This window comes from Ursus arctos, unplaced genomic scaffold (genome assembly GCF_023065955.2).
Source record: "Ursus arctos isolate Adak ecotype North America unplaced genomic scaffold, UrsArc2.0 scaffold_4, whole genome shotgun sequence".
Taxonomy (NCBI): Eukaryota; Metazoa; Chordata; class Mammalia; order Carnivora; family Ursidae; genus Ursus; species Ursus arctos.
The window spans coordinates 86,913,729-86,937,749 of NW_026623056.1; the positions used below are offsets into that span (position 1 = coordinate 86,913,729).

At 37.2% G+C, this 24,021-nt stretch overlaps 1 protein-coding gene across 11 annotated transcripts in view; it reads left to right on the plus strand.

Annotated features, from left to right (window-relative positions):
- TTC3 (tetratricopeptide repeat domain 3) overlaps nucleotides 1–24,021 on the plus strand; it is a 116,322-nt gene that overhangs the window by 29,665 nt on the left and 62,636 nt on the right. For all 11 annotated transcript variants that reach the window (XM_044390068.3, XM_057306802.1, XM_026504616.4 and 8 more), the window contains 7 exons: nucleotides 1,629–1,683; nucleotides 10,943–11,105; nucleotides 12,057–12,102; nucleotides 12,928–13,048; nucleotides 14,195–14,258; nucleotides 16,857–16,917; nucleotides 19,848–19,932. In XM_044390068.3, the coding sequence (XP_044246003.1) occupies nucleotides 1,629–1,683; nucleotides 10,943–11,105; nucleotides 12,057–12,102; nucleotides 12,928–13,048; nucleotides 14,195–14,258; nucleotides 16,857–16,917; nucleotides 19,848–19,932 (595 nt within the window). The remainder of the gene's footprint in view (nucleotides 1–1,628; nucleotides 1,684–10,942; nucleotides 11,106–12,056; nucleotides 12,103–12,927; nucleotides 13,049–14,194; nucleotides 14,259–16,856; nucleotides 16,918–19,847; nucleotides 19,933–24,021) is intronic.

The window sequence follows — 24,021 nt, forward strand, 5'->3', positions numbered from 1 at the left end:
TGAATATACCACATTTTATCCATTCTAATGTTGATGGACATTTGGGTAGTTTCTAGTATTTGGCTTTTACAGATAGTATCATTGTGAACATATGTATTCATTTCCGTTGAGAATCTAATTGAGGAGTGGAGTTACTGGGATGAGGGTATGCTTATATTCAGCTTTCATACATAAGTTCCTATATGGTTGTATCGTTTTACACTTCTGCCAGCAGCATATGAGAGTTTCAGTTCCACGTCCTCACTAACACTTATTTTTTGTCATTTCATTTAGACATTCTGGTGGGTATGTGGTGATACAGTGCTGTGATTTTAATTTGCATTTCCTTAAGTCAATTAAGGATATTTAAGTTGAGCATCTTTGCATATGCTTATTGACCACTTGGATTAGTCTCTTTTGTGAAGTGCCTGTTTGGATCTTTTGCTTTTTTTTTTGTTTTTCTTTTGAGTTGAATGTCTTATTCATTAGGTTTTTAAACTTTTTTTGGATTTGAGTCATTGGTCAAATATCTGTATTACAAATAGCTTCTCACACTCTGGCTTGCCTTTTCACCTTTTTTTTTTTTCTTTCAACAAATGGATGATGCTGACTTTAACATAGCACCCTTTATCAGTTTTTTCCTTTATGATGAGCACTTTTTGGGTTCTGTTTATAATCTTCTCTGACATCACGAAAATGTTCAATGTTTCTTTTAAAAGCTTGATTAACTTTGCATTTAGTGAGCGGTAGAGTTCAAGATGGCTATGAATGTCTAATTGACTCATGACTCTTTCTTAAGAATATGTTTTCTCCATGCACTGCAGTGGTCATTTTTGTCATACAGATCAGGTGACTGTATGTAAACATCTGTTTCTGATTTGTTTATCCTAATCTATTGTTCAGGTCATCTGTCTTTAGATAGACTTTTTTTTTTTTAACTATATATAGTCTTTTAGTAGGTACTGCTGTCTGGTAGTGTAAGTTACCTAGTTTTGTTCTTCTTTGTAATCTCTTTTTAAGAGTGATGAGTCTTCTTAGCTTTCAGTGGCCAGTGCTGGGTCGTATGACTACCCCCAAAACAGTCGGTAGAAAGGAAAGTGAAATTGCCATGATTGGCTTAAATTAATTAGAATTATCATCCTCATTTTACATATGAGAAAGCAGGCCAGAGAGGTTAATAACTTCCGAAACAGTCCTGAGGAGAGTTAGTGGTTGTGTTGAACTTAACTCCCATCTGCGTCTCAGCTTTTATGCTCTGTCCACTGCAGTTTAGTTGATGTGTGAAAGATCTGGGACTGTCTTTTTGAAGAGAAGAAGTCTTGCTGACGTGCAAAAATAATGCAGAAAAACTATGTAGATAATAAGTTACACATAGATAAGATGTAGGTATGTGTAGGAAATACTCCAAAAGTATGAAAAGTAGTTATTCCTGGGTAGTTGTGATTGTGACTCTGGGTGACTTTTTCCTTTTGTTTTACTTTTCTGTATTTTCCAAATTTCCTATAATGGACATACATGGATTTTTAAAAATTAAGGAATTATTTTAAACTAGGTTATTTCTGGAAAATTCAAGAAGTACAAATAGATACACAATTTATAATGACTTTATGAAAAAAACAAAAATGGATATTTCTTGTTTTTCTTTTTAGAAATGCACTTGGTGATGGAAAGAGAGCCATTATCCTGAAGAGCAGCTGGACAAAGGTAGGTTGCTTTTATCTTTGCATTGGGCAGGTAATGTCATATAACTTTGTGAAAAATCTTTGTACAGGATGTAAATTTATGTGTAAAATGCTGGATAAAATCATGCCGAGCTCAAGAATGTGAGATGGGACTCTTCAGTTCCATAATCAGAAAGGAGACTTCACACAGCAGTGAGAGGCCATGTGTGTCTGAGCAGGACAGGTAGCACATAGAAATGTTGAGGAGCTGCAGGGTACCTTAGTGACTGAGATGTCAGCATCCGCACATTCTGGATGGGTTAAAGACCTTACTATGAAAAATGAAACTTAAAACTTAGGACAGGAATTATAAGAGACTGTCTTTACAACCTTGAGGTGGGAAAGCATTTATTAAATAACATACAGTGCACAAATCAGTGTGGGGGGTGCATGAATTTGACTATATCAAACTGAAAAATTTCTGTATGTCAAAAGACACCGTGAGTGAAATCATAGTCTGGGAGGAGATAGTTTATCATATGGATAACATATATGTATAACTGATAAGATTTATATCCAGAATACACAAAGAGCGTAATAAATAAACCCAGTAGAAAATGGGCAAGTGAATAAACAAGCATTTCACAGAAGAGAAATCCTGAATGGGCAATAGACATAAGCTATGTTCTTTTTCCTAGCACTTAAAATTTTACAGTTAGCAAAAGAAAACCAAGAGAGCAGAATAGAGAGCTTCCAAACAGACCTATATGTACATAAGTAAGTAAAACAATGTGATATTGTTTAGGTCCTTTAGATTGGCAGAAATTAAAGAGACCAGTAGTCCCTAGTATTGGTGAATGTGTGTGCTAACAGGACACATAAACCAGTGGGTGAGAATTGGTTGCAACCAACAGGAGAGCGCTATGATGTGCACATGCTGTAATTTTTAAATTCTAAGTGTGTATACCCCACAAACATTCTTGCAATATATGCACATTGTGAGATACGCAAAGTGGTCATTGCAGTGGTGTTCTAATGGCATAGAACTGCAGATATCTACATCCATTGATAAAGCAGGGATGGATATGGTATTTTCACTTGATCAGAGTTGTTCCTCTTATCTGTCCCTCTTCCTTAAACACCCATATGTCTCCGACCTCACTTCTACCGTTCTTTCCCTCGTTCACTCTGTGTTGACCTCCTCACCTGTTCCTTATATATGCCAGGCCCACTCCCAGTTTGTAGTTCTTCCCTCTGCCTGGAATTAGAATGCCTTTCCCCAGAGCGTGGGCTAGCTCCTTTTTTTCCTTTCATGTTTTACTGAAAGGCTTTGTGAAGACTTTTTGGCCACATTACTAAAATGCCAAGACTACCCCTGCCTAGACGCCTAGACATTTGCTATCCTCTTTCCCTGCTCTTCTTTTTTCCTCTTGGCATTTAACACTATTGAACATACTGTATGTATTATTTAAGCTATGTTTATTGTGTATCCTCCCATATAATGTGAGCTCCATGAGGATGGGTTTTTTTGTTTGGTTGTTTCACTATTGAATCTGGACTGCCTGACAAGCTGCTTGGCACATAGCAGGTACTTACTAGTAAATATTTGTTGCCTTAGTGAATGAACGAATGAACTCTCGATTGAAGTTGGAATAAGTTAACTGGCTTATCAGTATTAATAGATTTAAAAAATAGTGTTGAATGAAAAAAAGCAGTAAAAGCATAGGATAGGCCAGAAAGATACCTATCAAACTCATGATAATGTTTGTTTCTGGGCAGTTAGAGAAGGAAAGATTAGAGAGGGTAAAAAGAGGATTTCAGCTCTATCTGTATGGTTTTATTTCTTCAAGTAAAAAAGAATTTAAAGCAAATATAGCAAAATGTTAGCGATTAATTCTGGGTGTTTGTGATACTAATCACTGTATTTTCCTAAATAAGAAAAATATCTGACTTTTTTTTAAAGTAGAGCTTCAAATAAGACACAGAAAGATAACATGTGTCAGACTTCATTCCTGGCTTTACGTAACTTGTTTTTAAATCAGAGTGAGTATTAATCATAGAATTTTAGAGTCTCCCAAATTATGATTCATGTGGCCGAGGAGTGTATAGGAGTCTGGGGATTGTGAAATTCCCCAGGTGGACTCCTGCATCCAGATTTTGGAGTCCGTTTTTAAATACCTCATTTTACAGATGAAGAGTTTGAGTCCCAGAAAGGTAAAGTGACTTTTGCGAGTAAAAGACAAAACCGGATTTTGAATCCAGCGTTGGATGTGCTTCTGTGTGAAAGTGATCAATTTGTTGCCGATTTTACTAGGAGTCATTGTTGTGCTTGGTACAGAATCTTTGTTGATCACTGAACCTGGCATTTGTCATGTACTTCTTAAATACTTATTCTGTGGATGATAGAATTCTTAATACTGAAACCCAGACCTTGAAGTTAGTTTTCTAGAATTACCTTTGAATTTTCTATTATCAGTTTAGAAAAAAGAATACTAAAACTTTCTGAATTACATTGAGGACTTCATGTAGAATGTTTATTCCTGGCTTAATTTATTGAACAAAATTTTCACTTTTTAAAAAACTTTTTTTAGAGCATATTTAGGTTCACAGTAAAATTAAGAGGAAGGTAATCTCCCATAAACCCCCACACACGCATAGCCTCCTCCATTATCAGCATCCCCCTGCTGAGTGGTATAATTTGAAAATCGATGAACCTACACAGACACGTTGTAATCATCCAAGGTCCATAGTTAGGGTTCATTCCCTAAGTGTTATGCATACTATGGGTTTGGACAAATGTATAATGACATATATCCATCATTACGATTTATACAGAGTATTTTCACTGTCCCCCAAATCCTCTGATCTGCCTATCCAAACCCCTGGCAGCCACTGATCTTTTTACTGTCTCCATTAGTTTTACCTTTCCCAGAGCGTCATAGAGTTTAAATCATACATTATGTTGCCTTCTCAGATAGCCTTCTCTTTCACTTAATAATATGCATTTAAGTTTCTGCCATGTCTTTTCATGCCTTGAAAAGTGCTGAATAATATTACATTGTCTGGATGCGCCAGTTGATTTATCCATTCACTTACTGAAGGACATTTTTAAAAAAGATTTTATTTATTTCTTATGATAATTGTCTTTCTCTGCTTGACTTATTTCGCTTAGCATAATCTCCTCCAGTCCCGTCCATGTTGCTGCAAATGTTGGGTAATTGTTCTTTCTGATGGCTGAGCAATATTCCATTGTATATATGGACCACATCTTCTTAATCCAGTCATCTGTCGAAGGGCATCTTGGCTCCTTCCACAATTTTGCTATTGTGGACAATGCTGCTATGAACATTGGGGTGCATATAGCCCTTATCTTCACTATGTCTGTATCTTTGGGGTAAATACCCAGTAGTGCAATTGCTAGATCATAGGGTAGCTCAATTTTTAACTTTTTAAGGGACCTCCACACTGTTTTCCAAAGTGGCTGTACCAGCTTGCATTTCCACCAACAGTTTAAGAGGGATCCCCTTTCTCCACATCCTCTCCAGCATTTGTTGTTTCTTGCCTTGTCAATTTTTGCCATTCTAACTGGCGTAAGGTGGTATCTCAGTGTGGTTTTGATTTGAATTTCCCTGATGGCTAATGATTTTGAACATTTTTTCATGTGTCTGTTAGCCATTTGTATGTCTTCATTGGAAAAGTGTCTGTTCATATCATCTGCCCATTTTTTGATTTGATTATTTGTTTCTCGTGTATTGAGTTTGAGAAGTTCTTTGTAGATCTTGGATACCGGTCTTTTATCTGTAGTGTCATTTGCAGATATCTTCTCCCATTCCGTGGGCTGCCTCTTAGTTTTTTTGACCATTTCCTTGGCTGTGCAGAAGCTTTTTATCTTGAGAAATAGCAGGAAGATCGGTAGGAGAAGGAAGGGAAGAATGAAGTGGGGGTAAACAGAAGGGGGAATGAACCATGAGAGACTGTGGACTCTGGGAAACAAACTGAGGGCTTCAGAGGGAAGGGGGGTGGGGGACTGGGATAGGCTGGTGATGGGTATTAAGGAGGGCACATATTGCATGGTGCACTGGGTGTTATACGCAAATAATGAATCATGGAACACTACATCAAAAACTAAGGATATGCTGTATGGTGACTAACATAACATAATAAAAAATTATTATAAAAAATAAAGATTTTATTTATTTGTCAGAGAGGGATAGTGAGAGAGCACAAGCAGAGGGGAGAGGGAGAAGCAGACTCCCCACTGAGCAGGGAGCCCAGCATGGGCCTAATCCCAGGACCCTGGGAACATGACCTGAGCTGAAGGCAGATGCTTAATCAACTGAGCCACCCAGGTGCACCAAGAATATGTTTAGTTTTTTAAGGAAATGCCAAACTGTTTTCCAAAGTGGCTGTACCATTTTGCATTCCCCCCAGGCACAAGTGAAAGTTCCTGCTGCTCCATATCCTCCTTGGCATTTGGTATTGTCAGTGTCCCGAATTTTGGCCTTCCTAGTAGGCATATGTAGTATCTTGTTTTAATTTGCATTTCTCTAATGACATAATGATGTGGAGCATGTCTTCATGTGCTCATTTGCCACTGTATATCTTCCTTGATGAGGTGTCTGTTAAGATCTTTGACTTGTTGTCAAATGGGTTGTTTTCTTATTGTTGAATTTAAAGAGTTCTTTGTATATTTTGAGTAACAGACGTTATCAGATGTGTCTGGTAAATATTTTTTCCTTGTTTGCGGCTTGTCTTCTCATTTTCGTGACAGCAACTTAGCGTAAGTTTTTAATTTTAATTAAGTCCACCTTATCAGTTATTTCTTTCATGGATCATGCCTTTGGTATGGTATCTAAAAAGTCATTACCATTTTTTGCATTTTACATTGAGGCCTTACAATTAGGCCAGTTTCTAGCTAACTAAATTTTTAGTTAATTTTTGTGGAGAGCATAAGGTCTAGATTAATTTTTTTTTGCATGTAGATGCCCCAGCATCATTGTTGAAAAGGCTGTCTTTACTTCATCGTATTGCCTTTGTTATCTTCGTCAAAGATCTGTTGACTGTATTTATGTAGGTTCATTAACTCTATTTAAATAGGGATGTTTTGTGGTGATTGCAGAAATTGTTGTATAGATGCAAAACACAAATCCTAGTAAGTATTTAAAAAATGTGGTAACTAATCTAAGTCATTTTTTCACTTCATTTTACCAGAAAGAAGTGCTCATTAAAAGGTAACTTAAATTTCAAAAGCAAAGGTGAACTGTGCAAGGTGCATTTTGTACTTCTACTTTAAATTAACTATGAGCCTAAGTCTGTTGAGTCACGCCTCTACGATACAAACCTGTATAAGTAGGTTCTCTGTAGATTTCTGTGAGGGTGGGCCATTGTTCTCCCTTCTTTCCAGATAGAAAAGACTGGTACATTGCCAACTGCCCTACACGTGCTTTCAGGCTTAAGAGAGGGTGTGCCGTTGTATCCCAGAGAATGGGAATTTTTATGGTATTGTCAGTATACATTTGTTGACATTTCTCTATGCATTGCTTTTTGATATTGTTATATAGCATACAAAGTGGTAGCCTCATAGATGTCCATAAGAGCCTTTTAATATTGAGGGGTATATTAGGACTCTTTTGTTTGTGAGTGACAAAACCTAACTCAGATTTGGCCTAAGTAGTTGGCTCATGTAATTGAAAAGTCTAGGTGTTACCTTCAGGTATGGCTGGATCCAGATCTATACACATTTTTCTTCCCGTTTCTCAGTTTTTTCCCCCTGTTTGTTAGCTTCATTTTCAGTCTCTTTTCTCCCTTTTCCTTCTCTGTTTCTTTTTAGGTGGGTTCTATTGCTGTATTGAGTTCACTGGTATTTTTTGTCTGCAATGTCTAATCTGCCCCAGTTTTCATCCCATGTCCTTTTCATCTTAAATGCTATAACTTCCATCTTTAAAATTTCAGTTTGAGTATTCTTTATGTATTTCACATCTTAATATATTCAGTCTTTTAACTTCTTGAACATATGGAATATCTTTATAATAACTATAATAACTCTTCTACTAATTCTATCATCTGTGTCATTTCTGAGTATTTTCAATTGACTGATTTTTCTCTTCCTTATAGAGCACATTTTCCTTCTTTGCATACCTAGTAATTTTTTATTGGATACAAGACATTGTTACTGATATTTTTATATATCTGTAAATATTTTTGAGCTTCCTTTTGGGATGCAGTAAAGTTACTTGGAAACAGTATTATTCTTTGGAGTCTTGTTTTAAGCTTTGATAGGTGGGACCCTAGTGGTATTTGGTCAAAGGCTATCTTTTTTTTTTTTTTTTTAATGTTTTACTTATTTATGCGAGAGAGAGCATAAGCTGGGGGAGAGGCAGACTCCCCACTGAGCAGGGAGCCCAATGCAGGACTCGATCCCAGGACCCTGGGATCACAACCCGAGCTGAAGGCAGATGCCCAACCAACTGAGCCACCCAGGCACCCCAAGGGCTATCTTTTTATTGACAACTGAAGCAAAAGGCTTCTGAATACTCTGTCTGTTATTCCATGAGTTACGATGTTTTCCACTCTGGCTGGTGGAAACAGGAATTTTTCTTGGCTCAGGGTGAGTGCTGACTGTTGTTTCCTTAGTAGTTTTTCTAGTGGTTCTTTCCCTGGTTTGGGTTTTGGGTAATTGCCCCACGTGCATGTACTGATTAGTACTCCCCTCAAGACTGAACTCGGGGGGACCATGTGAGGATCTCTGGAGTTCTCTGTGGAGCAGTTTCCTCTCTGGTCCTCTGCCCTGTGAACTTGTGCTGCATTGGCTGTCCTGGCCTCCTTTGTCTGTCTCCTGAACTGAGACTGCAGTCCCTGCCTGGGTTCCTTCTCCTTGAGCCATGGCTTAGAAATGCCATTCCATAAGCTGGAGCAAGCATAGGGCTTGTTTTATGTTTCTCAGGGGTCACTGTCTTTTGTTGCCTGATATTCACTCAGTATCTTGCAAACCTTTGTTTCATGTATTTTGTCCTTGTTTGTTTTAGGCAAGACTGTAAATCCAAATCCCTGTTAACTGCATCTTGACCAGAAGTGGTAATTAGGGTGTGGGCACTCTTGGCTTCATTTTGAAAAAGACTTTTATCATGTAGTGGGAACCCCAAACTGATATCCTTAATAACTGTTAATTGTAGTGGCAAGAGAACTTCTTTTAGTATCTATGTAGTACTCCTAAGGGATGCCTCAAACTGATCGTGATTGAGCCATGTGTTCACCAGTGGACTGATCCCATGACCCGGAAAATGGTGCATTTCGATTGGTCAGTCTCCTGGGTCATACACTTCTCCCCATCCATTTTTGAGATGGAGCACTAGTCCCAGTCCTGCCAATGCTATGTGGAATAGGGACATGGTGGCACCCAAAAGGGGGGGATGCCAGGCAGGTGAACAACAGGGAATTTCCATATATGTGATAGAGAATGAGGTAATGTCAAAGAAAAGCAAAACTTTATATTGTAATTGGGTTCAGAAAACTCTCTGAGAGAGAGACCTTTAATTTAAGCTTCATTCACATAACCTCAGCAGTGAGATCTGAATAAATTCCTTTCACAACCAGTAGACATACTAGGTTTTATAGAGTTTAGGGAAGAGGACCCAACAAAAGATGAGGAAGGTGGGAGGTTAGGGGGCGGGGGATGAGGAAGAGAAAGAAAAAGTGTTTTCTACAAATTTAGCAAGTATGGTTTATAATCTATCATATTTCTTATGCTGTGACTTTTTTTTTTTTATGCAGTTACCTAAATTTTGAAGTTGAAATAGTCCTGGGTGATAGGATGTTGGTCTTGCAGCATATCTGAGAGATCTGTCTTCTTATGCCTTCTGAGGAAAACCAAAAAAAATTTTTTTTTTTTAAAGATTTTGTTTATTTATTTGACAGAGATAGAGACAGCGAGCGAGAGAGGGAACACAGGCAGGGGGAGTGGGAGAGGAAGAAACAGGCTCCTAGCAGAGGAGCCTGATGTGGGGCTCGATCCCATAATGCCGGGATCACGCCCTGAGCCAAAGGCAGACGCTTAACCGCTATGCCACCCAGGCGCCCCAGGAAAACCAAAATTTAAGCAAATGCAATCTGAATTGGGATCTTTGATCTGAGTCTAGATAGTCTGGCTAAAAAAATGCTTCGGAGCTCCTAGATGGGCTTGGTGCCCCAGAGCAGGATTACATACGCACCAAACCTGCAGAAACAAAGGTCCCCATGCTTGTTTCTGGCCTTGTTTTTAGTGAAAAGCTCATCATACTTAAAAGGGTCACTTATTTCTGATTTAGTAGTTTCTCACAGAATGAGAATATTCTTTGTAAAATTTTGTAGTAAGGGAGAAAAAGCTCTGGATCTGGAGTCATAAGGTCAGGATTCTTTGGTTTGCCTCTAAATAAGTGTGACGTTAGGCCAATTTCTAGCCTCTCTCACGGGTAAGTCAATTCTCAAGTGGAGATACTGTGCCTACAGTGAGAGTTCAGTTTGTGAGTAGCTAGAAGAGGGGGTGGTTGAGTTAGCCCCAGGTTTGGTAATATTAGCTTTCTAGATTAAAATGTTCATCCTTGCGATGGAAGATTTCCCAAAATGCATAAATGGGGCCAGCCAGGACTGTGGTTCTGTAGCAAACAAAACAAAACAAAAAGCCCTGATTATTGGAATTGAGTAAATCAGTGGTTTTCGGACCTTTTCTGAAAGCCAGGAACTACACTTAGAGATAAAATAATTAAAAGCTGATTAAGAGCAAGCTGAATGGAAGATCTAGCTTAGATTCACCCCTTATCTGTGACCATGCTCTTCAGAGGGGTTGGAAAACAACTGTATAAGCTGGTTGTTCCTTCCAGCTCTAAAATTTGTTTGATTTTCAAAGTGTAGGGAATGTAATGACTTAGAAACTGTTACTGCCTTAAGATATTTTGAAAAAAATTAAGTTACTTATTTATAATGAATGTTTTTTTGTACTTTATTTGACACAAAATAATATATTTCATTCTTTACTAGAAAATATAGTAAAGGTTGAATTATTTTCTTCGGGGTACAAAAATCTCTTAAGCAAAAATACTGATCTGTAGTTAAAATTATTATAAATACTTTTCATTTGTAACTTCACTTTAGCTCATTTAGGTAATTTTATTTCCTATGAGGTATTAACATTTTTAAAAAGTTTTCATTGATAGGATCCTAATCTAACATTTTAAGTAATCAGTTTTCAAGCAAAATATTTTTCCTTATCTATTTTCTTTAACTTAAGCATATTTTTGAGAAAAAATTAAATTTATCTTTTGGAACAGGGTCATTATCGTTATTGTGCTGCTCTTTCTATGCTGGGGGAATATGACTGGGCCCTGCAAGCAAACATAAAAGCTCAAAAACTCTGTAAAAATGACCCTGAGGGAATCAAGGATCTAATTCAGCAGCATGTAAAGTTACAAAAACAAATAGAAGACCTGCAAGGTATTTCACCTAAGATTCTTTGGTTACAGTTGAATTCCCTTTAAAACTTTTGAAGGTGGGTTTCTTGGATTAACGGAGGACCATAAATCAACTCTCAGGTGATTTGTGCTTATTTTGTTAACATTATCTTGGTCAAGTCACTGAAGTTTTCCATTTCTGTCTGTGTAGAAGTACGTTAGTGTTAAATTCCACCAGGTAATTATAAATGATTTGTATTTTTTATTTGAAACAACAAATTATTATTTGTTCTTCTGTAGAAAAATATGGCTTCTTGACATTTTGGATAAAGTGAAGCCTTTGAAACAAAATTGTTTAAAATTTTTTCCTCCATTATGGTTATTTCTTAAAGAAAAAGACCCTTCAGTAGAGTTGTTTGATGCTTTTGCACCAAGTGTGCAGCTCGTTCTGTAGCATGCTAAACATTTTCACATACATACATCTGTATGCGGGTACGGACGCATAAATCAGAAATCAGGTGTGTGGGTTAGGAATTCTAGGTTTTCATTCTCTTGTTTTCTCTCCTAAGTCTTTTGCTTTCTCCAGTGCCTGAAATTCCCTTACTCTGTACTTTTCAGCATACAGGTCTTTCCTGTTTTTTCTTCTTTGGGTATTTAGTGTCTTAGGAAGCTGAGCTGAGATGTTATCATCTAACATTACATGATTATAAGATTGTGAGCTCCTGGAAGACAGGTACCATCTCTGATTCAGATTTATATACTGTTGCTTCTAGTCAATGATCACATGTAATGGGATGTCAAATAAGGCTGTGTAACATTTTGCTGAAGCCATCCTAAAACTCAAAACATCTGAAAATACAAAATTATTTAGGTTTATTTTTCAGTTTTGTAAATTTGATGTTCTTACTGTCAGCTTAAAGGGTATTTGAAAATCTTTTCAAACTATGTGTTGCCAATCCACTGATTACTATGCATGTGTGATTGATTTTTATAGGTCGAACACCAACTAGAAATCCAATTAAAGCCTTTTATGAAAGCAGGTAAGTTAATACCAATCAGATCCGTAGCTGTTACTTGGGATGGCTTTGCACTGTAAGTTTAAGAATCACTGTATTCAACGCTTTGTGGCTATTAGTAACCACAGTAAAGTTGGGGAGGGAAGGAAGAGGGGTTTGTGTCTAAGATAGGTGACCTGTGAATTGTCAGATTTGTTTTGTGGACTGTTTTACTGAGCCATTTGTATATGTATTTATGGGAATCAGTAGCCTAAGCCTATGAGAAAAGATAGGTGAAATGTTAAGTGGATGTCACTGTGCTTGGGTGGGAGCAGTTTTTGCAGTGAGGGACCTGGCAGCAGAAAGCAGGGACAGGGTCTGTACCTTTAGCTGAGCTTCTGTCCTGGAAACATCTGCCTTCAGTCTCCCAGTATCCTTTCAAAGACTAGGACACTTTCTGTTAGAAACAGAAACAACAGACAGATTTGAATTTGCCTGCAAGAAAACAAATGGCAGCCAGGGTTCTACATTTATTACTTGGCAATTAAAATAGATTTTTCCCCCACATGCTTTAGATGCCTAAGATATTGAAGCTGTTAAATTTAAAACAGGGAGACTTACTTATCTTAATATTAGAAACCAGAATACATTATTAAACTGTTCTTAATTTATTTTGAGTTTTTACTATGAAATTTAAAACAATATTTGTGTATAAAGCCCAATCTCAGAGGTAGATCCTTTTTAAAACAGTATTACTGCTTTCAAGGAAAAAAGATGATATTTGCTGGAACTTGTTTATTTGAAGGATAACTTTTTTTAAAATGCATGCTAATCAATAGAAATAACATTATTTCTTTTATTCCCCTTCAGGGCCTACATACCTAGTTTATCAGCGCCTGCCTTCAGTACTTCACTTAACTTTGTGGAAACCGAAAAAGATTCCAGAAAAACTAACCACGAAATGGCAAACGGTGGTAATCAGAATCTAAAGGTAGGTTCAATTAAAAATTAAAATGAAAAAGGTTTCAAGTATAGATAGTCTCATGTTTTTATAATAGTATTCTGGTGATAATGGAAAATGAATATTTTGGCTATATGAATCCCTTTTGCCTATGATATGAAGAGAATAATTCTCTTTTTAATATTCCAACTACCTCCTTTCAGCTACATGAAGAGACTATTTCAGCATCACAGAGTTTCTTTTGAAATCACATTGATGTGTTTTCAAAATATTTTTTTTCTAAATTTCATTTTACTACTTGGATAGTTCTCTTTGTATGCTTTTCCTCCTTTACATATCTCAGACAGCCACTTGGGAATGAGTGACAATGGGGTCTGGTGGCCATGTCACCCCACTCCTTACAGTGCTTTGGATTTTTCTTTTCCTCCCTTTTCCCTTTTGCGTCTACTTGGCTGCCTGGCGCCACATGAGCCTGTCCACCCGACTTGTGTTATATTGGGCCTTGGTGGCACGCCCTCCCCATCTCTGCCCAAGGCATTTCTGCAGCCTCTGTTGCTATTCCCACAGTGGTCCCCAGCCTTGACTCCCTGCTGTGCTCACCAGCACCCAGGCCTCGTGGTTTTTGAGGGCACCTCTAGGCCTTTTAGCCTGGCTCTGTGACTGGTATCCCAAATGACCTGAATCTGAGTTTTCCTTTGAACAATAGTGTACTAAAAACTCGGCAGGTATCACCAAGTCCATGTTAATATTTCTTTCCAGGATTTTTGAGGAAAGAAGGAAATGATATTTTGGAGTATTTGGCTAGTAGGCATTTAAGGGAGCTTTTCCAGCTTATTGTGTAGTCCTTTTATTGTTAATGAAAATCTCAGAGGCTGTATTCAGTTAGGGAGAGGAGCATAAGGAAAGTTGGGATAATATTTATTCAGTACACTTATTGAAAAATAGACCTGTCAGGCATCATGCTGGGTGTTGGAAGTAGAATTATCATTAGAGAATTTGTCATATTAGAATCTCTTATCATTAGTTATTATTTTGTTTGTTTATTCATTTATGCCTAATTACCAGCTGGTTATTTTAGGCACTTGGGTAAATTCTGTTCTATTTTATTATTTAGCTATTGAATTCTTCATGGCTTTATTTTTTTGAAAATCTCATGAATTTTGTTTTCATGGGTAGGTGGTAGATGAAGCTTTGAAGGTAGATGATTGTGACTGTCATCCGGAATTTCTACCACCATCAGGTAAGTTTCTTCCTTATGTAAGTTGTTGCGGAATTAATATAGCATTCCTAAAATTCCAGCCCCAACATTTGACGAGCCTTGGGTACATTTGCTGTTACTCTCCTTTTACTTTATAATGCTTCTGTGTTAAGAAAACATTGAATATTTATTTGAAATGAGCGCTCAGTCTTTTCATATTATTTGATAAATTTAATTTTGGAAATCCAAGTAAATGGAATAGAAAGGGAGGATGAAACTCTTTTTGGTCTGCTACCTAATCTCCGTGAGGCCAGTGTTTTTCGACTTTAATTTCATTGAAGTCCCCTGACCGAGGAGGCTTTTTAGACATACTTTTTTCCTGTTTGCCCTCCAATTACAGATACTGTTTAACTGTTTATGTCCTATATGTACATCTGTGCTTTATAAATTAAAAAAGTTAGATTTTTTTTCATCTCCTGATAACTAACTTTCACCCTGTTGGGGGTGATGTTGAGAATGGATGCTTTAGGCTGATAGTAGTTTAACTGGTATGTACTTAGTGCGTATGTTTATTTCTGCATCTAGTAAATACACAGACACACAGCGGTACTTCATTTACATTGGGAAATGAAGTGTCCAGAGAAGCGAACATTCACGTTCATTCCATTTATTTCTCAATCTCCCTTTACATGACCAGATTTTGTTGAAAATCATTCTAAAGTAGATTATATGCTTCCCTGCCTTTTTTTTTTTTTTTTAAGATTTTATTAATTTGACAGAGACATAGTGAGAGAGGGAACACAAGCAGGGGGAATGGGAGAGGGAGAAGCAGGCTTCCCGCTGAGCAGGGAGCCCAATGTGGGGCTCAATCCCAGGACCTGGGATCATGACCTGAGCCAAAGGCAGATGTTTAACGACTGAGTCACCCAGGCGCCCCTGCTTCCCTGCCTTTTAAAACGGTTTAAGAAAAATACAGATTTTCTTGATGACTCAAGGTTGCTGTTTGATACAAATTTTTTGTCTGAAGCTTTCAGAGGTTTTTGGGGGTGAGATTGCTGACCTGATTCGTGATCTTGTTAGTGATCTCTTTTCCTTTCTCTTGCTTGTTAGCTTGTTTTCTTTTCAGTGTTTCTGCTTCTGGCAGCCATTTCTGTCTTTTGCTTCCTGCAGTTCTATCTTTTCTTAGGCTTCAGTGCCACATACCCAGCTGTTTAACCACTGGCCATCCCGTTGTTTAGCACGTTGGAAAATTATAAAGAGAAAAATTATCAAGTGATTGTCTTACGTGGTGTAAGTCTAATAGCACATGAAAAATCTTTGAAGATCAAACTTTTCTTTTGGAAAACACCTTTTAATTTATTGATATTTCTTAGACTGTTATTATCAGATAGCACATTTAAGTAAATACTTTAAATACCATCCACGCTTCAGCATCTGTATTCAAATAAATTGAGGTCCAGGGTTAGGGCTATGTAGTTTTGCCTGAAATCAGACAGCAGGAATCAAATTAGAACTCTTCTGCCTTTCTGGAAGCCTCTTTTGTTTTCTGAGGCCATCCAAACCAGCTTGGCTCCTTAATACATAGGTTCTGACTTGCCTCTGCTGTCTCTCCCCAAAGCTTCCATCGGAAAGACCCCTGTCCCTATTGCTGTGCTTTTTTCTACATAACTTGTGCATGGCCCTCCCTGCTCCAAAGTATGCAGTGGTCCCTGCTCTTGCCAGTGGGACAAAGGCTGGGCTCACAGAGTTGGAGTATTCGGAAGCAAAGGACCCGTGAACCCTCACTCCAGCTGGCCTTAGCTGCCTGGTTCTAACCTTCTCTTCTTACCCAACTCACTAGATCACACAGGTTTACTTAGTGTTTCTTAAAGTGAATATCATTCTTGGGTTTGGCCCATCCTATCCAAATCCTACTTGTTTGTTTCTTTTTTCTTTCTCTCTCTTCCTTTCATTCTTTTTTCCTTTTTTTTTTTTTTTTAAGATTTTTAAATTATTTACTTGAGAGCGAGTACAAGAGGGGGAAGGGTCAGAGGGAGAGGGAAAGGGACAAGCAGATTCTCCACTGAGCACACTGTGGGGCTCCATTCCAGAACCCTGAGGTCATGACCTGCGCTAAAGTCAGATGCTTAACTGACTGAGCCACCCAGGTGCCCCAAATCCTACTTGTTTCTTAAAGCTAAATACAAATGCTGCATCCCCACTAAGGCTTTTCCTGGCTACTCGACCTCAAGTGATTTCACCTCTGTGAGTTATAAAAGCAATTAAAATGGAATTAATATGTCAGTAACAACATGCTATCATCTCTTCTTCCTAAAGGTGGTTGTTGTGTCATTACTGATGACTGTCTTTTCTTCCCATCTGATTATAAACAACCTGAGATCAGGAACTATGGCCTATATCTCTCTGTATCGACTTTAGGTCTAAATAATATCATTGTCATTAATGTTCACAGTAATTTTATAGCATACATAGACAAACATCATTGTAGCTGGTTTTTCACCTTGTTTGTACTAAGTTACACTCACATAAAATATCGCTGCCTTTGCTGCTTATTCCAATTTACATATTTTTAATTGATTTGCTTTCAGGCTTGTTGATTTTTATGAACAGATTTCAGAAACAAATACTTTGTATTCACAGGTCAGCCTCCAAAACATAAAGGAAAACAAAAATCTCGAAACAATGAATTGGAGAAGTTCAGGTATGTTTTTCATCTGTGTGTTTTTTCCCCCCTAATAGCCTCCTCTTAAGAGTAAAAGGGGGGAAAAGTCTGAAATAGTAACTATGATGAGTGCTGAAATCCCTTTCAAATAGCGAAGGCATATCTTTAGGAGAGTGTCGTTTTTAGCCAAAGGATTATTAATCCTGGGTGTTAGTAAATGTCTGGAAGGCATGGAAGATGAGATATATCAGTGTTAATTTTTAAAAATCCCAAAACACATGCTCAAACGAAGAAAAAATATTCAGCGAAGTATAAAGTGAGAATTACGTCTTCTCCCTGCTCACCTTATTTCACCTTTCCCACAATTGCTTCTCTGGTGGCTTCCTTTAGGAGCTCTGTGTTAACAAGTTCTTGGCCACCAGGAAGCTTATTCTGTACACACAGGCATGTGTATGTGTGTATTTAGGGGCCCTTCTGAGTAGTTCTCATTAAAGGAAAGTGTTCACTAATGAAGTGATCACTTATAAAGTTAGTTCTATCAAACACCCCCCCACCAAAATTCACAGTAGGACCTTTTGCCACCTGTCTTTATAATTAACCCCTCCATTGCCTACAGAGATATATATTGATTGCAAAGTGAAATTGTAAATCTTAAAATGAATATAGGAGTTCATGAGGTTAGGGAAAGTGATGCTGGAGACCCTGCAAAACCATTTCTGCCACAGTTAGACCAGCTGTCAACTCTTTTCTTCACATAAGGCTGATTCCTGGATAGATGCTTCAAGGAGGATTTTAATACCAAAGCACTAAGAGAAATTAGTAAAGCCCCATCTTTAAAAATGACTATATTTTGATGCTGCTACAAAAAATTAAATTTAAAACAAGGACTTAGATATTATGTTGTTCTGTTACTCAGCAGAAAAATCCTGATCTTCTCCCCTTGTTAACCCTCAAAAGAAACCAAAAACTTTACAGGGTCATTCTTTGAACGCATAGTTATAATTTTAAACTGTTCTGCTAAAGAAAAATTTATTTTCCGATATCTTGTTTTTTGTTTTCAAATTGAGATCTTCTTATTTGATTATGTCTACTTCATGGGTTATTAATGATTAAGTGGGGTAACCACATGAAACACGTAAAGCCCTGGAACGTGGTAAATGCTCAGTACACTTGAACTATCATTATTGGTATTACTATCATTTTTATTGTTGTTAGGATCTTTCTGGCCTATAACTTGCTTTTTTTTTTTTTTATTTCTTTCAAGTATCTTGCATATCTTCACATATCAGATCATGGAGATCTACATCCTTCATTTTCATGGCTACAGGGTATTTCATAGTATAGATGTATATTTGAAGAAGAAATTTCCAGAGTGGAATTGTTCTGTCAAAGAGGATGTATAATTTTAACTTTGCTAGATACTGTCACATTGTCCTCCCAGAAAATGAGCACTGTTCATACTCTTACTGAGCTGTGGAAGTGTGTGGTATAATAAAAAAATATATATGTTTATTTGGTCTTTGTCCTCAGTTTTTGTCATAGAGCACTTAAAACCCTTGGAACTTTCAGAGTGATAAGAGTATCTTGTTATTCATAATGAACTTCTTTCTACCTTACCTATACTAATGAGATGACTCAAGGCTGGTCCCCCACCTTCAGGATTGGGGTTGGTCACCATAAAGACCAAATGTGTGATTGGAGGGTTGGAACTCTCAGCTCCACCCCCTCATCTCCAAGAAGGGGAAGGGGCCTGGGAATTGAGTTCAGTTACCAATGACTAGTAATGATTAGTCATGCTTATGTAATGAAACTTTGATAGAAGAAACCTCTAAACCACTGGGGTGGGGGATCTTCTGGGTTGCTGAATACATGGAGATACTGGGAAGGTGGTGCACTATGGGGCAGCACAAAAGCTTTGCAGCATTCTCCTCCCCTAAACCTTCCTGTGCATCTCTTCCATTGGGCTGTTGTGAGTTATATCCTTTATAATAAGCTAGTAATGATAAGTAGAGCACTTTCCTGGGTTCAGTGAGTCATTCTAGGAAGTTGTTGAACCTGAGGGAGGGTCACAGGAAACTGAGTTTGTAGTCCACCGGGCAGTAGTGTGAGTAGCCTGAGCACCTCATTGTGGCCGACAGTAGGGGTAAGGATATTTTGTCTGAAGTGGGGTCAGTCTTGTGGGACTGAGCCTTTAATATGTGGCGGCCTGTGTTAACTCCAGAGTTGGTGTCAAAATGGAGTTGAGTTGTTAGACACTTGGTGTTGGAGAATTGACGTGGAAAATGGCAACTATTTGGTGTCAGAATATACCACCTAGGGTACCTGAGTTTTCCTTACCCTCACCAACATGGGGAGTCAGACTTTCTGAAACAGTTGTATCTAATTATTGGTTTTCATATGAGATGGAGCATCTTTGCAATGTTTATTGGGCACATTTCTTGTTTCAAGGCTATGTTGTTATGACTACATTTATAATAACTTCTGATGATCAGCGTAAATCCCCCTAATTTCTTTTTTCTTTAAGTTTTTCTTCCATACCATCTTTATAATCAATTCATCTGCTCCCCCTTCATCTCTAATTTTATAGGGATTTTATTGAGATTTCATTGTATTTAGAGATTAATGTGGGGAGAATCAACTTCTTGGTAATATTTCAACGTAGGAACTTGTGACTCTCCATTTTTTCAATGTTTAAAATGACCTTCACATGGAGATGGAAAGTATAGCATAGGAAATATAGTCAATAATATTGTCATAATGTTGTATGGTGACAGGTGGTGACTGCACTTATTATGGTGAGCTTTGCGTAATGTATAGCATTGTGGAATAACTGAGTTGTATGCCTGAGGCTAATGTAACATTGTATGTCAGCTGTACTTCAGTTTTTAAAAAATGGCCTTCAGTAAATATATTCTTTATATAAGCAAGAATGTTTTATTTTAAAATAACTCAACACTTTTCTCTGTTAGTTCTAGTTCACAAGGGACTTTACCAGTAGATTTGAAGAACATCTTGGAAAAACAGTTTTCTAAATCTTCCAGGGCTGCACACCAGGTAAAGGAAAAGGCTTATTTCTAATGAAAAAAGCAAAGACTTTGAACAAAACATTTATCATATGAATTAAGTCTAACCATGTACATCTGAGATTTATTTTTTATAATTTAAGTTATGGACATATGATTTAATATATGACTGCTAAGAAACCAAATTATCACTAATTTAGAAATTAACTTGATAATCACTTTAACCAGAAATTTAACTAATGGTTGATACTGCAGAATTGTTCGCTTCTCAGAGATTTAAAGATTTGGGATCTTTGCTTTCCAAAGTTTTTAGTTTTAAGATAAATATTTTAAGGGGCACCTAGCTAGCTAACTTGGTAGAGCATGCAACTCTTAATCTCTGGTTGTAAGTTCGAGACCCATGTTGGGTGTACAGGTTACTTAAAAGTAAAAAATTTTTAAAAATAGATAAGCATTTAAAAAAGATTTAAAGTATTTTAAAAAGTTTAAGCACTTGCAATTTTATTACACTTACCTTAATGCTGTTAAAGAGGGAACTTTTTAGTCTTTGAATGATTTTAACAGTAATAGATAATTTTGTATATCAAATTCTTTTTGTGGTATTTAGGAAGTAATTAAAAAGTATACATTAAGGGGGAAAAGATGAATAGGCAGAGCACAGAGGATTTTTAGGGCAGTGAAAATTCTCTATAATATTATCATGGTAGATATATGTCTTTATACATTTATCCAAACCTGTAGAATATATGACACCAAGAGTGTATCCTGTGGTAAACTAGACTTTGGCTGATTAAGATGTATCCATGAAGTTCATCTTTGGTAAGAAATATACCGTTCTGGGTTAAAGAAGATGTACACACACGTACACACACATATACAATGGAGTATTACTTAGCAATAAAAAAAGAATATAATATTGCCATTCTTAACAGCATGGATGGACCTAGGGAGTATTTTGCTAAGTGAAATAAGTTAGAGAAAGGCAATACCATGTGATTTCACTTATATGTGAATCTGAAAAACAAAACAAATGAACAAACGCAAACACAAAAACAGAAAGTGTCATAAATACGGACGACATACTGGTGGTTGCCAGAAGGGAGACGATGGGAGGATGAGTGAAATACATGAAGGGGATTAAGAAGTTCAAACTTCAGGGGTGCCTGGGTGGCGCAGTCGTTAAGCATCTGCCTTCGGCTCAGGGCATGATCCCAGCGTTTTGGGATCGAGCCCCACATCAGGCTCCTCCGCTAGGAGCCTGCTTCTTCCTCTCCCACTCCCCCTGCTTGTGTTCTGTCTCTCGCTGGCTGGCTGTCTCTGTCAAATAAATAAATAAAATCTTTAAAAAAAAAAAGTTCAAACTTCAGTTATGAAATAAATAACCACAGGGTGAAAAGTGCAGTATAGAGAATATAGTCAATAATATTGTAATAACTCTGGCTGGTGACAGATGGTAACTATACTTATTGTGGTGAGCGCTGCCTAATGTTTAGCATTGTCGAATCACTGTGTTGTATACCTGGAATTAGTATGGCATTGTATGTTAACTATACTTCAATAAAAAATATAGATATGTCAAATATACCATTCTGATGAGTGATACTGATAGTGGGTGTACATGAGGAGGCAAAGAGTATATGGAAATTTCTGTACCCCCCCCTTTCAATTTTGTTGTAAACCTAAAACTAAGAGAAAAAGTCTTCTAAAAATTACAAGGGATAGAGCTAAAGGATTACTTTGAAGGAAATTTATCTAGTTAAATATATGTATTAAAAGAAAAAACTTTTAAATTAATGACGTATTTATCCCGGGAGCTAGATAAAAAGAAAAACAACAAACAAACTCAAAGAAGTAGAAGGAAGGAAATAATAATAAAGATCAAAGTAGAAAATAATGAACTGGAAACAAACATATAAGGAAGAATCCACAGAGCTAACAGTTGATTCTTTGCCAGTATAAATAAAATTTATACACTGGTGTTGCAGCTGATTAAGAAAGAAAGAAAAGAAAACATAAAACAATTTCAAGAATGAACAAGGATGCATTACTATAGATCCTTGAGTATTACAAATACATCAAAATACTATTATGAACGACTTCATACCCAGAAATTTGAAAATGTATATAGATGAAGTGGAAAAATTCCTAAAAAAATCCAACTTACAAAAACGGATTCAAGAACAAATAGAAACCTTGATGAAATCCAGAATTTACGGAACCATGGCTGGTCACTATTCTAGTCACTGAACACTTGTAGACCATGTAGTAGTAAGTGAAAGATTGTCTGTTTTGGATAACCGTGATTCGTAGGAGTCTGCTTTGACGATTAGTCCTTAATGTAAACACAGTTTTATTTCTTCTAAGATACAAATTTCACTCCAAAAAATGTATATTAACATATGGAATACAATACGTGTTTTAATATGGGGGTCATTTTAAAATTCACTTAACTATTTTAGGTATATATCACAAATATCTTACAGAGGACTGTAGGAATGAAACATGTTTCAAGCAGTTGATGAAAACATTTCTAATTAGTTGCATAAAAGCATCTTTAGAATTTCTGACATTTGGAGATTTTTAAATTATGTCTTTTTATATTGATTTTACTGACTCTAAAAACTGTGAAGGACTTAATTAGAAAAAACAACCTGGGGGGCACCTGGGTGGCTCAGTCGTTAAGCGTCTGCCTTCGGCTCAGGGCATGATCCCAGCGTTCTGGGATCGAGCCCCACATCAGGCTCCTCCGCTGGGAGCCTGCTTCTTCCTCTCCCACTTCCCCTGCTTGTGTTCCCTCTCTCGCTAGCTGTCTTTCTCTCTGTCAAATAAATAAATAAAATCTTAAAAAAAGACAACCTGGAAAGATTAGAGATGATTTAAATAAGTATGATAGTTATTTTTGAGCCTTCCCTTGTTCATTCAGCACACTTTGGGTTAGGCCCCTGTCTGTGCTGAAGTCTGAGAGAGACTGGGTATATGGCACTGCGACCCAGCCTACTCTTATGGAGCTTTTAGTACTCCATGATAGTTTTTTGTATTGTACTGAGAAAAATGATTTTTTTAAGGCTGATTTTTATTTAAGAGAGAGAGCACGCACTTGCCCGTGAGTGGGGGGAGGGGCCGAGGGAGAGAGAGAATCCCAAGCAGACTCCATGCTGAGTGCAGAGCCCTACGTGGGGCTCATTCTCATGACCCATGAGATCACAACCTGAGTGGAAACCAAGAGTTGGGTGCCCAACTGACTGAGCCACCTAGGCACCCCCGAGAGAAATAATTTTTAATGAAAACATGAGGTTATATGGCTCTCTTTTCTAGACTGTGAAAGAGATTAAAATGGAATCAGTTCATTCAAGGTTAATAAGTAGTATTTGTGGGGGTAGTATATCATCATCTATAACTTAGAATTCATGTCTTGACATAAATATAGCTATCCTTGAGCTTTTAAAATACCTTAGCAAATACCAAGTTTATGTGAGAGCTACTCTTTTCTCTGTGTGTATTCTGGCAGAAAGTTCTCCTAAATTTTGATTCATTGGATGAAAACCAGTAGGCTGCTTCTGTTAATTGTGACCATACTGATCTTCCCTCTGTGCTTTGTGCAACGGGGCCTCCTTTTGGATCTTGTTAGGAACAGTGAGGAATATCACACACATATTTGCATTTTCTGCTTTCCTGGATGGTGTACACATGTATGGCAAGGAGTGAGGAAATCTAGGCTTAATTTGTAGTCTAATGGAACTTTTGTGACTGATAGCTATTGCCATGCAACTAAAACTTGAATTCAAATTGTAATGCATGTTCACATATATATCCAAAGATAAAGTTTTTTTTTCCTCGCTTTATTTCAAGGTATATTATAGCACTTTTGTTTTTGTTTTTTATTTCTTATGCTCTTCCCTTTACATTTAACCTCTAACATCTCTTCTGATAATTTTATTGAGTTCTCTTCAAGTACATGTCGGGCAGAAGTAGAACCAAAGATCGAAATACCCATTTCTTGCTGAGAATTAAAGTGTTCCAGAGCACAAGGGTAGATGTTAAAATCTGATAGTGATCAGTAAATTGATTGCTTGTTCTTATTTGTCTAATTCTAGTCAGCGAAACAGTTATTTAGATGGTG